The sequence below is a fragment of the Dipodomys merriami genome, unplaced genomic scaffold (assembly GCF_024711535.1).
Source record: "Dipodomys merriami isolate MVZ:Mamm:240054 unplaced genomic scaffold, mDipMer1.0.p SCAF_201, whole genome shotgun sequence".
Lineage (NCBI taxonomy): Eukaryota > Metazoa > Chordata > Mammalia > Rodentia > Heteromyidae > Dipodomys > Dipodomys merriami.
In genome coordinates this window covers 1766185-1782055 of record NW_027203394.1, presented here as the reverse complement: position 1 = coordinate 1782055, position 15871 = coordinate 1766185, and the positions used below count along the sequence as shown (strand labels likewise).

Here is a 15871-nt window from a genome sequence, read left to right as displayed (position 1 = left end):
GTGGCTAAACCACAGGCCAGACTTCAAGGATGCATAAGACAAGAGATGCTGGGGGCAAAAAAAACTGAAGGGGAAAAAAGGGAGGGGCAGGCAGTTCAAGCACAGGGCCACCAGCGTCACACACGTTCCCCTGGCGACAGCTACACTACAAGGTTTTCAGTGAGCAAGGGTGCCTGCCTAGATTCGAGAGATAAATCCTCAGTTTCCCAGTATTTTCCCAGGAATGACCCAGGTTAGGACTCTTTAGGCTGAAGTAACACTTATGGGGCTGGGGGGAAAGATGTGAGCCTGAGCATCCAAAAGAGCGGCCGTCTTGAGTGTCCTGCTGCGGCGGTCAGGTAAACACGTCTTAAATGATGGCTTAAAACAAAGCAGAAATAAGCTGGGAACGCAGGAGAAGAGACCACTAACTCTTGCTGATTCTCACGCCTCTCCAAACGCGCTCCCTTCTCCCTTCTAAAAACCAACAGAACACCGGCACCACCGTCAGTTTCGCTCTGCATAATACATAAAGCCTGGAAAAAAAACAAGAAGGCAACGTGGTTGGCTTTGAACTTCGACGTTCGTCAGACATATTGAAGTGAGTAACAAAGCCCTATTCTCTCCCAAATCCCCCATTTTATTTGTTAGCCTGGAAACGGGCTGGTCACAGCTTTAGGGAACATTTCCTGTCCAAGGGCCCGCGGCTGGCTGCCGGCTGCCCAGCCCGGTGGCCGCCCACACTCCGTCAATCGAGTCATTGAAGAACTCAGAACAGAGTCGCGCATTCACAAACTCGGGAGAAATGAAGCCGCAGAAAACATACGGTGAAAACAGGTTGACTATTTCACAAACCAGATAACAGAAGGCTCCACCAGAAAGACACAGAAGGAAAACAGCAGGTAGTATTTCTCTAACGGGGCACGTCCACCAAACACAACCGGGCTCCTCTCCCCCCACATCGCCCAGCGGATGGAGAAGAGCAACAACAACAACAAATGATGTATTCCCCTTTTTCTTTTAATTCGGCCCAACTGTGTTTTACAGGAAGAGTGCCTGAGAAGTCTAAAGCAACAAGCAGGAAGAGAACGAAACCAGGTCAAAATGTCCGCCGTCAGCTGGCGGATCACGATGCCACAGTAAGTACTCATCTTCGGGAAAGAGAGGAAGATGATCGGGGGCTGCAGGCGGGACTCGAGGGCTGGGGCAGGCTTCAGCTAGCCAGCCTCGCCCAGGCCCAGCTATAATTTACCTGGATTAGCCCTTGGATGTGTTGAGACAGGCCACCTGAAATTCCAGGCTGAGAGCACAGGGGACTGCCCCGGCCCAGCGCCTTGACCTCCAGCACACGCTGGGGTCGGGTAGGTGCTGGCCCTTCATTGGCCAGCGCTGCACAGCCCTGGTCCAGCCCTCCCCCGGCAGTCTGACCCTGGTACTGATTCACCCGGGGCTGTCCGGAGAATGCTTGCCTTTCGATGGCTACCTGGTAGGCTCATCCCACCTGCTCCTAAACCACACAAAAGAAGCAAACCGCCAGCTCACACCGGGTTTCTGCCTCGTGATACGTGGCTGCTTTTTCTCTCTCGGGTATTTCCGTACCTCTCCCTTCCTCGGCCTTCTGCTGTGTCAGCCCTAGGCCCCACCAACACTTGGTCCTCATTCTCCCCAAACCTTGAGATCTGCCAGCGGCCCCTTTCTTGGCTTCCTCCCCATTCTAGTTTCCCAGGGGCTCTGTCCCTGCCCTTCCCTCCCTCCCTTAGGTGCACCTGCCCCTAATTCCACTTCCTGGCAAACAGAGGTGCCATTTTAATTATCACCTTTCTCTAAAGAATTTGAGCCCAACGTTTAGACTTGTGGTATCGGGGAGAGATGTGTTTTCATCCTAGCTACTTTTATTAAAACAAATTATTGTAAGGGTGATGAACGGAGGGGCGTTACAGTTACGTAAGTGAGGTGATGAGGACAGTTCTTTTTAACACTGTTACCCCATTTCTCATTTTCTCCCATTTACCACTCCCGACTCTCCTCCCTCCCAAGTTGTAGAGTTCATTTCCAACATAGTGTCTAGTGAGTATCATTAGTTCACCCTTCTATGGATCGATACACTTATATTCAAAAATGAAAGGGTACAGAAAACCAAAACAGAAAGAAAAAATAGAAATGACTGCATACGGGACCTACTAAGAACCTCGTTTCCAATTCTTGGAGTTCATGTTGATACGCTTCCTTATATATTGTCCTACGCACTTAGCCATCGGGCTACTGAGATTCCCCTGAATCACAGACTGACTCAATTCTCTTTTAACCCATGGAAGGTGAAATGGCTTTGTAAGTGCCTTACAAGAGGGATGGCCACCTGGGCATTGACATTTTATTCTGAACTAATAACTTCACGGAACAAGGCCCCCGGGGTGTGCCCCCCGCCCGGGTTTGGGAAGGGTTCCGGACCTCCCGGTGCGCACAGCATCTCCCAGGTGGAGCTGGCTGAGCACAGCTTTCTCTCTGTCACCCCGGTATCTCTCCGGGTCCCGTGAGGAGGGCTAAAGCCTTGTAGCACACTTCTGCTGTCGTGACAACCATCTCTACCTGAGCTACAGGTGAAATGCAAACTCTCCCGCAACGGCTCTGTTTGCTAGGGTGTGTCACACAGTAAGGTACGGTCTGGATTCCAGACTGCCGAGACAAAGCCACCCGGACAGAAGTTTTCCAGGACATGTGCTTATATCACAGGAAGAAAAACCATGGGGACAGAGGAAGTCAAGGCCAAAGGGAAGGAGGGCTTCCCGAGCTCTCAACGTGTGGGAGCCCTGTAGTCATGTGATACAGGAGGAACTATCCCTGGCGTCTGGCCAGAGTTCTGTAGGCTCCTTTGGCTGCAGCCCGGGCACAGAGCCTCCTGGCTGGTAGGGGACGGGGGCATCTTCTGTACTGGGCACAGGTCCTCTGCACTCGGACCCACTGGTCTCCACACCAGGGAGGCAGCTGGTAACCAGAGGGATCCTCGGGTGAGGAGAGGCAGGGACCTAGGAGGAGGAGGTGGAGAAGGGCCCGTGGTGTCAGCCTGCATGGAAGAGCTGGGGCTGGGGCAAGGGAAGGCCAGCACCTTGTTCTCTGAATCTCTTCTACGAGGCTCTGCTTGCGCTGTGTGTAACGAGCCAGGAAGAGTTCCCATGAGCTGCTCTGGCAGATGATTAAACCTCAAGAGGTGGTCGTGGGCACCTCCAGCTTAGAGACTGTTGATGAGCAGTACCAGAGGTGGGATTTGCTTCTGGCCTCTGGGTCTGGTGAGACTGGGCGCCAGCCTGTGGGTCCCCCTAACTCTGTGCGGTCAGCGTCAGACCCGAGGTGGGCTGTGGGAGTTTCCCGCACCGTGGTGGGGAATTAGAAACCTGTCTGGTGTCAGGGGGGGTGTGAATGTCCAGTCTTCCTTTCAGGGCTCGTTTTATGGGCCGGGGGAAGACACTTCCCACCACTGAGGCAAAGGGATGGACGTTGGGCAGGAGTCGGTGGGCATCATGGGCAGTGAATGGAGACTGAGGCACAGCCCGGGCAGTAGCTGTAGGGTCCCTGGTATCATCTCCAGTCTTCCCTGCACCGCCTGAACACACACTGGACCGCCACAATGAATTCCCACCGTCAGCAGGGAGCTCCCCAAACCCAGCCCCACCCCAACAAAGCCCTCAGAGAAAGCAGAGCCGTCTCCTCAGCACCCCGAGGCCAGGCCAGCACTTCCTCCGTGGGGCTCTCCTCCTCCAGCTTCCAGAAAGCCCAAGTCTCCCCTGGACTGCCTCCTACTTCTGAGGTACCCCAATTCTACCTCCTTTATTGGCTCCAGCGATCGATTTCCCCTGTAAAAATGGTTTTCTCAGAAGCTAAGCTCCAGGGCTCCATAATCAGATATTTCACCAGGAAGCAAGGACAGGCCAAACCCAGGGCTGGAAGCCCCCGTGCACTGGATCCGCGCTACACAGCCTCTTTTCACTGTGTGCTGCTTTTAAATGGAGCGACTTCTCCGTGTCCTCTGCCTTCATGCAGTCACTGTGTAGCTCGTCCTGCTTTTAATCAAGCTTGGTACAGAACCACAATCACCTGGGAATGAGGCTGAGCGCAGGGCTGCGTGCGCTCGCACGGTGATGCACAGCAATGCACCCCTACCTGTCCCCGAATTCGTGCGCACCGGAAACCCGGGGCCTCCGACAGCTTTGGGATATAACTCGGTAGTTTTGGGGTTTTTTTTTTTTTTTGGATTTAACCTGGAAGAAAGCAGAGTCTCGCTTAAACACCGACTTAGACGGTCTCCCACCGCAGCGGATCTGGCAGGGCTGGTGTGGGAAGCTGGGTGGGAACAGCATCGCCCCGCTGGGCCCCGCGGCGCACCCCGGGCGGCCGGAGGGATCGGGCGCGGGGGAGACCTGGGCGGGACGGAGGGATCGGGGCGCGGGGGAGACCTGGGCGGGACGGAGGGATCGGGGCGCAGACCGCGGCCGCGCGGGGGGGACCTGGGCGGGACGGAGGGATCGGGCGCGGGGGAGACCTGGGCGGGACGGAGGGATCGGGCGCGGGGGAGACCTGGGCGGGACGGAGGGATCGGGCGCGGGGGAGACCTGGGCGGGACGGAGGCGGAGGGGGCGGCGCGCGGCCCCGGCCACGGGGGCTGATCTGCATCGGCGTCCCCGGGACTTCGTTAACAACAACGACGACAACGACGACGACGACAACATAACAACAACAACGACGACGACGACGCCTCCGCCCAGTCACAGACTCGCCAGTTATTTCCAAAGAAACATCGGGCGGCGGGACGGGGACGGCGGGACGGGGACGGCGGGACGGGGACGGCGGGACGGGGACGGCGGGACGGGGACGGGGACGGCGGGACGGGGACGGGGACGGGGACGGCGGGACGGGGACGGCGGGACGGGGACGGGGACGGGGACGGCGGGACGGGGACGGGGACGGGGACGGCGGGACGGGGACGGGGACGGGGACGGGGACGGCGGGACGGGGACGGGGACGGCGGGACGGGGACGGCGGGACGGGGACGGCGGGACGGGGACGGGGACGGGGACGGCGGGACGGGGACGGGGACGGGGACGGCGGGACGGGGACGGGGACGGGGACGGCGGGACGGGGACGGCGGGACGGCGGGACGGGGACGGCGGGACGGGGACGGGATGGGGACGGGACGGGGCGGACACGGGGACGGGGCGGACACGGGGACGGGGCGGGAGGGGGACGGGACGGGGCGGACAGGGCGCCGGGGCCCGAGGCTCACCTTCGCGGGGCTCCTCGGCCTCGCTCTGCATGGCCGGCGGCGCCGCTCCGTCCCCGGGCTGCGGCCGAGCGGGAGCTGCGCCGCGGGACCGCCCGGGGCGGGGCGGGAGCCGGGGAAAGTTCCCGGAGCCGCGAATCACCGCGGGGCGCGCGGAGGGGCCGCCTGCCGGCCGGCCGCGAAAAGACGCAAAGCACGGGGGGCGGGGCGCGGGGCGCGGGGCGCGGGGGGCGGGGCGCGGGGGGCGGGGGGCGGGGCGCAGGGCGCGGGGGGGGGCGCAGGGCGCGGGGGGGGGCGGGGCGCGGGGCGCAGGGCGCGGGGGGGGCGCGCAGGGCGCGGGGGGGCGCGCAGGGCGCGGGGGGGCGCGCAGGGCGCGGGGGCGGGGCGCAGGGCGCGGGGGGGGGCGGGGCGCGGGGCGGGGCGCAGGGCGCGGGGGGGGGGCGCGCAGGGCGCGGGGGGGCGCGCAGGGCGCGGGGGGGCGCGCAGGGCGCGGGGGCGGGGCGCAGGGCGCGGGGGGGGGGGCGGGGCGCGGGGCGGGGCGCAGGGCGCGGGGGGGGGCGCAGGGCGCGGGGGGGGGCGCGCAGGGCGCGGGGGGGGGCGCAGGGCGCGGGGGGGGCGGGGCGCGGGGGGGGGCGCAGGGCGCGGGGGGGGGGCGCAGGGCGCGGGGGGGAGCGCAGGGCGCGGGGGGGGGCGGGGCGCGGGGGGGGCGCAGGGCGCGGGGGGGGCGCAGGGCGCGGGGGGGGGCGCAGGGGGTGTGGCGCAGGGGCGCATGGGCGCAGGGGGTGTGGCGCAGGGGCGCAGGGGGTGTGGCGCAGGGGCGCAGGCGCAGGGGGTGTGGCGCAGGGGGTGTGGCGCAGGGGCGCAGGGGCGCAGGGGGTGTGGCGCAGGGGCGCATGGGCGCAGGGGGTGTGGCACAGGGGGTGTGGTGCAGGGGCGCAGGGGGTGTGGCGCAGGGGCGCAGGGGGTGTGGCGCAGGGGGTGTGGCGCAGGGGCGCAGGGGGTGTGGCGCAGGGGGTGTGGCGCAGGGGCGCATGGGCGCAGGGGGCGGGGCGCAGGGGGTGTGGCGCAGGGGGTGTGGTGCAGGGGCACAGGGGGTGTGGCGCAGGGGCGCAGGGGGTGTGGCGCAGGGGCGCAGGGGGTGTGGCGCAGGGGCGCAGGGGGTGTGGCGCAGGGGCGCAGGGGGTGTGGCGCAGGGGCGCAGGGGGTGTGGCGCAGGGGCGCAGGGGCGCAGGGGGTGTGGCGCAGGGGCGCAGGGGCGCAGGGGGTATGGCGCAGGGGTGTAGTGGGTGCAGGGGGTGGGGTATAGGGGGCGCAGGGGGCAGGGGGCAGGTGCAGGGGATGACACACACACATGCATGTAAAGACCAGAGGCCACACACAAACACATGCATGTGACGACCAGAGGCTGCACACACACACACACACATGCATGTAAAGACCAGAGGCCGCGCGCACACACACACACACACACACACACACACATGCATGTAAAGACCAGAGGCCGCGCGCACACACACACACACACACACACACACACACATGCATGTAAAGACCAGAGGCCACACACATACACATGCATGTGAAGAGCAGAGGCTGTGAGCTATTCCAGTGACCCCAGGCGATGGTTTTACTTGAGCCTCCCTTTCCTTGCCCGAGAAAATGAGGGTAAAAATAGAACTATTCACACCTTGGGTTTGCCAGGCCTTGCAGAAGGGGCAGGAGCCCCGGGACCCGTCACCCACCCGCATCCCCCCACCCCGCATCCCCCCGTCTGCGTCTGTGAAGGGTGCTGCTGGGGCTTAGCCCAGCACTGGGTTGACAGAGCAGTGCAGCAAAGCCTGGGTACTGACCCTTCCCGCTGCAGAGTGACCTGACACAGCCAAGCACCCGTCAGAATTCTACAACTTCTTCCTCACTGAAGTGAAGAGAGGAAGAGGATAGGCTAACCGGCTGGAGGAGGAGACGCATCTGGGAGACATATCCCTGCTGGGGGGCCCGGGAGGAGCTGACCTCACCCGGGAAAGGGTACCAGGCTGTACCCCCTCTGCAGGTCACACACGGCCAGCCTCCTGGTCCCTGCACCAGCTCTCCGTCAGGAGCTGCTCACATCTCCAGCTCGCACTCAGCAGCCTCAGACTGAATCCAAAGATGCTTCCTGGCAGTCACGGGCGTCCTCCGCTGCTCTACCCCCACCATCCTGGAGCCGTCCACCCCTCCCTCACCCCACGGCGGGCCCGATGCCCACCGATGTCTGCCGACCAGGAGCTCTGAGGGCTCTCGGGCCAGCCAGGCCACCTGCTAGTCAAATGAGACAGCTCGCACTGAGCTGAAGCAATCCAGACAAACTCCACACCCAGTCTGCCCCACGCAGATCCTCACTCTCTTCTTTCAGAAAGTGCTCCCAGAAGGACAGCTGGTGGCTGTCCTTCATGTCCGGCTCAGGCTAGCCAAGGACCATGACTGCTGGGTGCACAGCTCAGGCCCGCCAGGGCTGCCTTGCAATTCAATTTGACTCGTGTTAATAACAGCCGGCTGGTGTCCGGACCACTCACCCGGACCTCCAGAAAACCCTCGAGAGAAGCTCCCTTTGTAATGAAATGCAACCTGGCCGTCACCTTGGGAATGTCCGGATCAGGACTCCAAGAGCAACGAACGCTCAGCCTGACATAGATCAAGACTCACGGTGCTCATGAACAGACAAGGTGAAATGAGTCCTTTGTAATACTACTTGTAGAAAAGTTAAAAAGAAAAAATACTGTCTGTGGAGCCCGGTGGTCACCTGTGTTACCTCAGAGCCGTCCGCCCTGGGCAAACGGCACTGCTCACGCTCCCTGCCTTCCGGAAGGCTGCACAGGGCGGCCGTGGCTTTGGTGCTTCCACCCACACTCCAGGGAGCGTGGCTATGTCCCGGCTTTTATTCAAGTAGGTGGCTTGGTAGGCCCAGCTCTGATCTCCAGTTACCTGGCGGTGATTTGCCACCACCTGTGGGTGGGATCTGTTTACTGTACATGTTTGAGAAACACTTCAGAGAGATTTGCTCAGAATTTACAACCACTATCTACTTGTAGAACATTGATACAAAGTGACACCTGGATCAGTTAGTAAGCTGCTTTTAAATATTATGTTGGATTCCTACACCTCCAGTAATGGCTCTCGTGTTCTGTTTCCAGATAGAGGAATTAAAATGATTGCTAAGGCTCTAATGGATCCTTCCTTCCTTCCTTCCTTCCTTCCTTCCTTCCCACTACCCAGTATCCACAGCAGTCATATGGAAGTCTTATCTGAGATGTCCTGGTGTTATCTGGGTAATTCTGGATCACACATCGATTAACTCAACCACCCAAGTCACCTACCCCATTCTAAGAAAGGTTTATCAATACCAACTCTCAACCACACTCTATCACAGAGCAACAACGTGTCCACCTCAATTATACCTTAATAAATCTGCCTGGATGTCTGCAAAGAGGAGGGAGGTTAAGTGACTTTTCAGACATGCACAGAGCAGACCTGCACAAGACCTGTCTTCCGTGCCATGCAAACACCAGGCACCTCCAAACGCCAGTGTGCACCTACAGCTCCAGATTCACGAACATCTTTATTTCTACCCTGCTCACGTGAAGCTGAATATGAACACACAAAATGCCAGGTCACGAAAGAGTTGTCACTTAATTTTTTAAAAAAGTTCTCTTCTGTTTGAGACTTCCCTCTGGTTTTCTTCTATTTATGTCTCCTCCCCAGCCCTGTTTTTTATTAAGCGTCAATCAGCTGCACAGTTTCAGCCTGACACGTCTGCTGATGGAGACCTTGCTCAGACTCTCCTCTTCCAAGTCTCTCTCCCTCCCCGACCTTCACAAACCAGTCTCCACAAACTTCATTACTGCTCCTTTACTGTATGTCTTTGACACCTGCTCAAGGTCACTTGACCACGTTTAGGTCAGAAGGAACACACCTTGGCCTTTCAGTGTCTCTTGCTCAGGTAAAGTGCTTCACAAACGTGGAAAGGGTGAGTTGCTGGTCCTCCTGGGCGGGAGCTGAAGGATTTGCATCTTTCCCACCATCCCTAGACAGGTTTTACATTTGACTCCCCTCTTCCCCACCCAGAGCAGAGCTACCTCCCCAAGGCCCTCCTGGCCCATAAGACAATCTTCCGTTACACATAGGGCTGGGGGGAGGGGCTCGACTAGCAGCACACCAGCCAAGCAAGCAAAGCCACGTGAGCTTGAGGCCCTGAGTTCAAATCCCAGTACCGCCCACACACAACAACAACAACAACAACAACAATAATAATAATAATAATAATAATAATAATAATAATAATAATAAATTTTTTAAATGAAGGGAAATAGTATGTTCCAGAAATGGAAAAAGGATAGTCAGATGACAGCGGAGGTTGCTCACGCATCTTCTCAGGAGGTCCAGCTCTGTGCTTGATCTTCAGTGCTGGCCTTGGGTTTTGCATTGCTGAATGAGTTTGGAGTGATTCGGACAGAACTTCCAGCATCAAGGAAGACAACTGGGAAGAGTGTGGAGAGAGGAAGAGAGCATGCTACTGGGGGCCAGGAAGCTCCAGGACATGCTTCCTGAAGACACTTCCAGCATGTTCTGTGCAATCTGGAGTGCCCTGGTGGGGGCCGGTGGCGCTGAGATGGAGTGAAGTGAACACACACACACATCTGCGACACCCTGCTCCCCCCATTTCAGGTTTGTGTTTCTGTCTTCCCCAAGAAATCCTCCTTGTTAGCAGGTTTTTAGCAGACGATTAAACACGGGTGTCCGCACTCAAAGTCAGGCTGGAAAAGACAGTCGGAAGGGTTTATGACTCCTGGCTGCCCGCTGCAATGCTCGGCAGCAAAGCCTGCGTTTGTGTAGGTTTTCCTATGATTCTTAAAGTGGTCCTGCCCACTTTAAAGACAAGTAAAGAACAAGAGGCCACACGATTTGCTCACCATCACCAAACTAGGCGACCAATGTTGACATAGGACGGTGATCAAATGTCTGCGGGGCAGGCCTGTCCTCCCCCACCCCTCCTCCCTCCCTCCCTCCCTCTCTCTCTCTCTCTCTCTCTCTCTCTCTCTCTCTCTCTCTCACATCACCCACATGCACACCTTTTCTCTCTATAAACCACTCCTGTAACCCAAGTCCTTCACTCTGCAGAGGAACAGCTCAAGACTGACAAACTGGGATGTTACCAAAGAACCCAAAGCTGGCGGCCACGGTCCTAACAGACTGCTCAAATCAGTCCAGACTCTTAGATCACAGGCTCAAGCTACAGTCATTCCATTCTCGATACTTAATGCTTTAAATAAACAAGGGACTTAATAGCTTCTATTTATTCAGCTACGTGAGACCATAAATCTTTTTTTTTTAATTAAAAGTTCAGGCAGGCCCCTAACTAAGCCTCTCTGGATACAAGGCTACCACGGGAGAGAGGAAAACCATCATTCTGGAGTTCCGGGCCGCACTGCCAACACAACACCACCAGCAACAGAGCCGGCGAGTCGGCTCACTGTTTCTCGTGTCTCAGTACTCCTGTTTGTGTATTTGGAAAACGGAGACAAGGGCGCCCCTGAATTCACAGAGCGGCTGGAACAGGCACACGGGTCAAGGGCTGGATGGGCACCCGAAGGGCACCTCCCCCCGTCTTCCACGTGCTTCGGTGAATACAGCCAGATGACGTTAGGTTGTAGGAGTGTCTGGAGGTTCTGCATCCTGATCCTGCAGATTCTTCGGCTAGGAGAGGAAAAGGGACAGAAAGTGGAAAGAGCCGGAGACCCCGCCCAGGCTGCAGGGTCAACACAGGACGTCAGGAGGAGGACCCCAGGGAGGGTTCAGCGGAGAGAGGGGTCCCCCGGGTTTCCTTCACGAGATGCTCAGCAATCCATCCAGAGCACGGGAACGGCGGCCGGGAAGCGACGTCCGGGCCACGGACTCCACGTCTCTGCCTGGTTGGTGACGGGTCCCTGGACATCAGTGGCCCGCCCACGCTCCGATCCCCCGGCCGCCTGTCAGCGGCCCCGCTTCCTCTCTGACGGGAGCCAGCTCCTCCGTCCAGTGAGCTGAGCGGCGAGGCCGAGGGCGGGGAAGTGTCAGATGGTTTCCGCTCCCCGCACTGCGGCCGTCCCGTGCGAGGAGGCTGCTCCGTGCCAGGATAAGCACAGGGTCTTCGCCGAACTCTCCTTTCCAGCCGCCTGGCCGGCTGAGGCTGCAACAGGAGACCGCCCATCTGCGCTGAATTATGAGAAGCACGGGAAAGGCAGCAGTGCTGGTGGAGACGGCCGGTGACAATCTCCTCTCTTCAGAGCTGGCTCCCAGTGGAAGCCGCGGGCCCGGGCAGGTGAGCACCGGCCCCACCCGCGTGCATGTGAGCAGTCAGGGAGATCTTGAGTTGGTGAAGGCAAACGTGCGACTCTTCACGCCTGCCACACACAGCCCACACATGAGCGAGCGAGAGACACGGGCATGCATGCGTGCCCGCCTGTCATGAAAGGTAAGTGATCGTGCAGAGACCTTTCGTGCTTGTTTTCATTCGCTGGAAATGTCTTGAGAGGAACCTTGGGATGAATCATGAGGGCAGGGCAGGCGGCCTGTGGGCAGCCGTGGGTGGGCTGATCTCCCGCTGGGCTCCTTCCTCCCGCCGCCCCTCCCACCGCCGCTGGAAGCCTCCGGAAGCCCTCTCTGCGGTGGGCCTCCTCCGCGCTCCTCCAGGCTGACAGTCTGGATGTCAGTTGTCTTGTGAGGGAGATGGCTAAGCTGTGCATTTAAAATACGACCATCCAGAAACCTAGTAACTTCCCAACCATTCTGACAGAACAGGAGCCAAGAACAACACACTTCTGACAGCTGCAAGCCTTCTGTTTCCCAGCGTGCATGGGGGTGCACTTCCTGGACGCCCCCGGTCCTCCCTGGAGGCGGCCCCGGGATCCACGAGACGTCATCTCACAGAGACAGGAACCCCACCAGCCGCCCGTGCACTCGCCACGGGTGACCAGTGATACGACGGATCGCACCCAATCCCGCGTCCGTGGACGGAGTTCCCAGGGCCAGAGTCTCCCCACTGAAAAAGAGCAGCGGCTCCCACAACCTTCCATGAGAAACTGTCCCCTTAAAGAAAAACCAACATCCGCCCTTGGGCCACCTGGATATACGGACTAATAAACCCCAGCTGGGAATTCCAGGCAACTCTCCACGCTGGCACGGTGGGCAACGTTCTCCCGAGACCTCTCCGGGGAGCTGGTTGCAGCATGCTGGGAATCCGAAGGCCGACGTGGGACCCGTCACTGCACAGTGCGCCGTTAACTTTTGTCGTCTGTCTCTTAACGGATGGAATCTGAGAAGGCGAGAGGGCAGTACCGTAGGAAGGCCAACTCTGTCGAAGCTGAGGCTGGAGGAGTGCTCACTGGGGACCACCAAGTGGAGATGGGAAGGGTTGGGGTGGGGGGAACCAAAATAGAATCAATAGGAGGAGTGAGCTCTGACGCTTCACAGCACAAATGACCACGATTTACGGCATTTACTACGCGATTCAGGAAGAACCAGAAGAGAGCAGCTCAAGGATTCTGACCACAAAGAAACGAAAGATCCTGGCCAGGCGTGGTGGCGAATGCCCGTAACTCCAGTTACCCAGAAGAGACGGGAGAATTGTCCAACCTACTCGGGCACCGTGCCGCTCCAATACCCTCCCCTCCCTCTGTCTCTGGGACAGCCCAGACCCTCTGCCATAGAGCGCCTGGGCTCAGAAACCCAGGAATAAGGCCACCACCAGGACAGTGGCCGTCATAAAAAGTCACGATCGTGAAAAGGCTTCCTCCTCTCTCCTCCATGTGCCAGCTCTGCTCCGCGTCTGCAGCAGCAGAGTGCTGTGGGAACCAAGACTAGAAATGCGAGAGGAGCCAGCTCAGGCCTGGGCCCGGCCACTGAAGAAGGCCGACTGGGAAGGACACCACTGACATCACTCAACTATGAGATCAAAGCTCGGCCTGCTCAGAGAGCCATACACGTCCCCCGCTTTGGATGAAGCGTCCCGGGCAGCTAAGCCCAGAGTGTGTAATCTCACGCCTCGCTCTGCCACACCCCCAACACGGTGGGTGAAGGAGCCGGGGCCACAACCGCCCCCACGCCGCCCCCTCTCCTCCAGAGGGGCCTTGTGCCTGCTGGAAAGCTGTGTTTTCAGCAGGGCCACCCTCGCCAGCCTGGTGGCGGGGCTGGGAGGAAGCGGGGAGGGAGGGCTCCGGGTTGGGCCTGCCGGAGGCGAGGAGGAGCATGGAGGAGGTGGAGAAGCCCAGGGTAAGACTCGGGCCCAGATCCTCCTCCTCTTCCACTCACAGCCTGGCCCTGTCCTACCAACCCCCCCCCCAGGGGCTTCCGGGAGACCCCATGTGGGAGCATTAGCAGGACAAGGGGTAAATCAATAACAGAGAGCACCGATGTGTTCCGAGTGAGCTTCAAGTGTTCAGAGTCAGACAGGTGTGGTGCATGCTTATGATGCCTTTACTCTGTGCTGCATGTTGAGTCTCAGGCCACCCTGGCCTATTTAGTGAGACCCTGCTCAAACAACAACAACGAAATAGACAACATATACAGAATGAACACATCAGATCACCTCAGCAAAAAGGGAAAGGAAGGTACAGAAACGAACAGGGACAAAATGTGACGACGGTGTTAGGCTCACGTTATCACTAGGCTGGGTCCACAAGCACGGCGCGGGACACGGGGTGACCCTCCCACAGGCAGACGCCCCAGGTCACCATCTACCGGCTACCGGACACAGGATGATTAAATTAGAGGGGACAATGCAGGTGGCAGCGCAAAGTCCTTCTCTTCTATACTGAGCTCTGGTCTGGCCTCTCTCCAAGGGACCGCAGCCACCAGATGTAAAGAAGACAGGGCAAAGATGGGCAAAATAAAAGGCTGGGGCTCGTTCAAAATGCTGTCAGAAGACAAAGCATACAGGACAAAGCCATCCGGGCGACGCTGTTTGCAGGCGAGGCTGGAGCAAGTTCAGACTCCTTTTCTCAGACACTACTTCTGTTCGCAGGTTCGTGTTAAATAAACACGGGTCACTCTCGCTTGCTCGGGGAGGGTGTCACACCGGGAGCCGCGGACGACACCTCAGGACTGTGAACCCGGCCGAGGCTGAAGGCGAATGCAGACGCGGAGCAGGGTGCGGCTCACCAGTAAAGAACGGCTGGGGAAACCCAGGGGATTCACCCCGTTACCAGCAAAGGTCGGCCACGAGAGGTCAGGCATCCTTCGGGATAGAAGGAACGGAGGGCCACCAAGGGCGGGCTGGGGGTGTGGGGGTAGGTGAGGGGTACGGTGGGCAGCCATGTGCCTGCTCACCACGGCTGATGGACAGACGGACGGACGGACGCTGCGGGGAGCCGGGGGCCACGCGTGCGGGCTCTGCTGGATGACTGAGCACGCCGGACGTGACGTCTCCCAGTCAGCCTCTTTGGTCAAGGGGGAAGAGGGGACGGACCCCAGCGCTGCTCACTGCATGCCGGGGACAGTCAAGTTCATTACAACTGTCCGCAAGGCCCCAGCCCATCCTCCTGGGTGCTGCTTCCGGAACATACCAGGCCATCTGACCCCGGGGCCTTCACAGCTGCTTGCCCTCTGCCTGGAACATTCTGCCCAGTATATTCTCAGCCGGCTTCCTCATACCACTTAGGTGAATCTAGCATAACATTCTCAGCGAGGATTGACTCACAACTGCAACCCTCCCCACCTCCCTCCCCCTCTCTGTGACACACACACACACACACACACCACACACGCACACACACCACACACCACACACACCACACACCACACACACACACCACACACCACACACACACACACACCGCACACACACCACACACACACACACACCACACACACACACACACACACACGCACACACACACGCACACACACCACACACCACACACACGCACACACCACACACCACACACACATACACCACACACCACACACCACACACACACACACACCACACACACACACGCACACACACACACACACCATACACGCACACACACCACACACCACACACACCACACACCACACACACACACCACACACCACACACACACACACACACACCGCACACACACACGCACACACACCACACACACACACTCACACTCACACACACCACACACACACCACACACACACACGCACACACACACACACACTCACACACACACCACACACACACTCACACTCACACACACCACACACACACACACCACACACTCACACTCACACACACCACACACACACACACCACACACGCACACACACACGCACACACACCACACACACACACTCACACTCACACACACACCACACAGACACCACACACACACACGCACGCACACACACACACACACACACACACACCATAGAGCAATCCCTAATTCTTCTTCCTTTTTTTTTTTTTCTTTCAGTTGTGTGGCCTGAACTCTGGGCCTGGGCGCTGTCCCTCAGCTCTTCAGCTCCAGGTGAGCGCTCTACCACGTTAAGCCACAGCACCACTTCTGGTTTTCTGGGGGAAGGGGAAAGGGAGGGAGAGGTCAATTCGAGGTAAGAGTCTCACGGACTTTCCTGCCCG

General features: G+C 59.0%; 1 protein-coding gene and 1 long non-coding RNA gene across 8 annotated transcripts in view; one reads left to right on the top strand and one right to left on the bottom strand.

The window, feature by feature from the left end:
* Positions 1–15871, bottom strand: part of Tnfaip8 (TNF alpha induced protein 8) — a 62315-nt gene that overhangs the window by 14610 nt on the left and 31834 nt on the right. The window contains exon 2 of one of the 6 annotated variants that reach the window (XM_070031538.1): positions 9650–9764. The exons of 4 other annotated variants lie outside the window; for them this stretch is intronic. In XM_070031538.1, coding sequence (XP_069887639.1) covers positions 9650–9752 — 103 coding nt within the window. In that variant the 5' untranslated portion in view covers positions 9753–9764. Of the gene's footprint in view, positions 1–5254; positions 5347–9649; positions 9765–15871 lie in introns of those variants that run through there. One more of the 6 variants, XM_070031533.1, reaches the window with a different exon arrangement.
* LOC138833174 (uncharacterized) lies at positions 228–14510 on the top strand. 2 transcript variants are annotated; one of them, XR_011373829.1, is made up of 4 exons: positions 228–338; positions 471–580; positions 1027–1118; positions 14286–14510. It is a non-coding gene; the product is annotated as an uncharacterized lncRNA (long non-coding RNA). The 2 variants fall into 2 exon arrangements; XR_011373828.1 differs by lacking the exon at positions 14286–14510 and adding an exon at positions 8504–8949.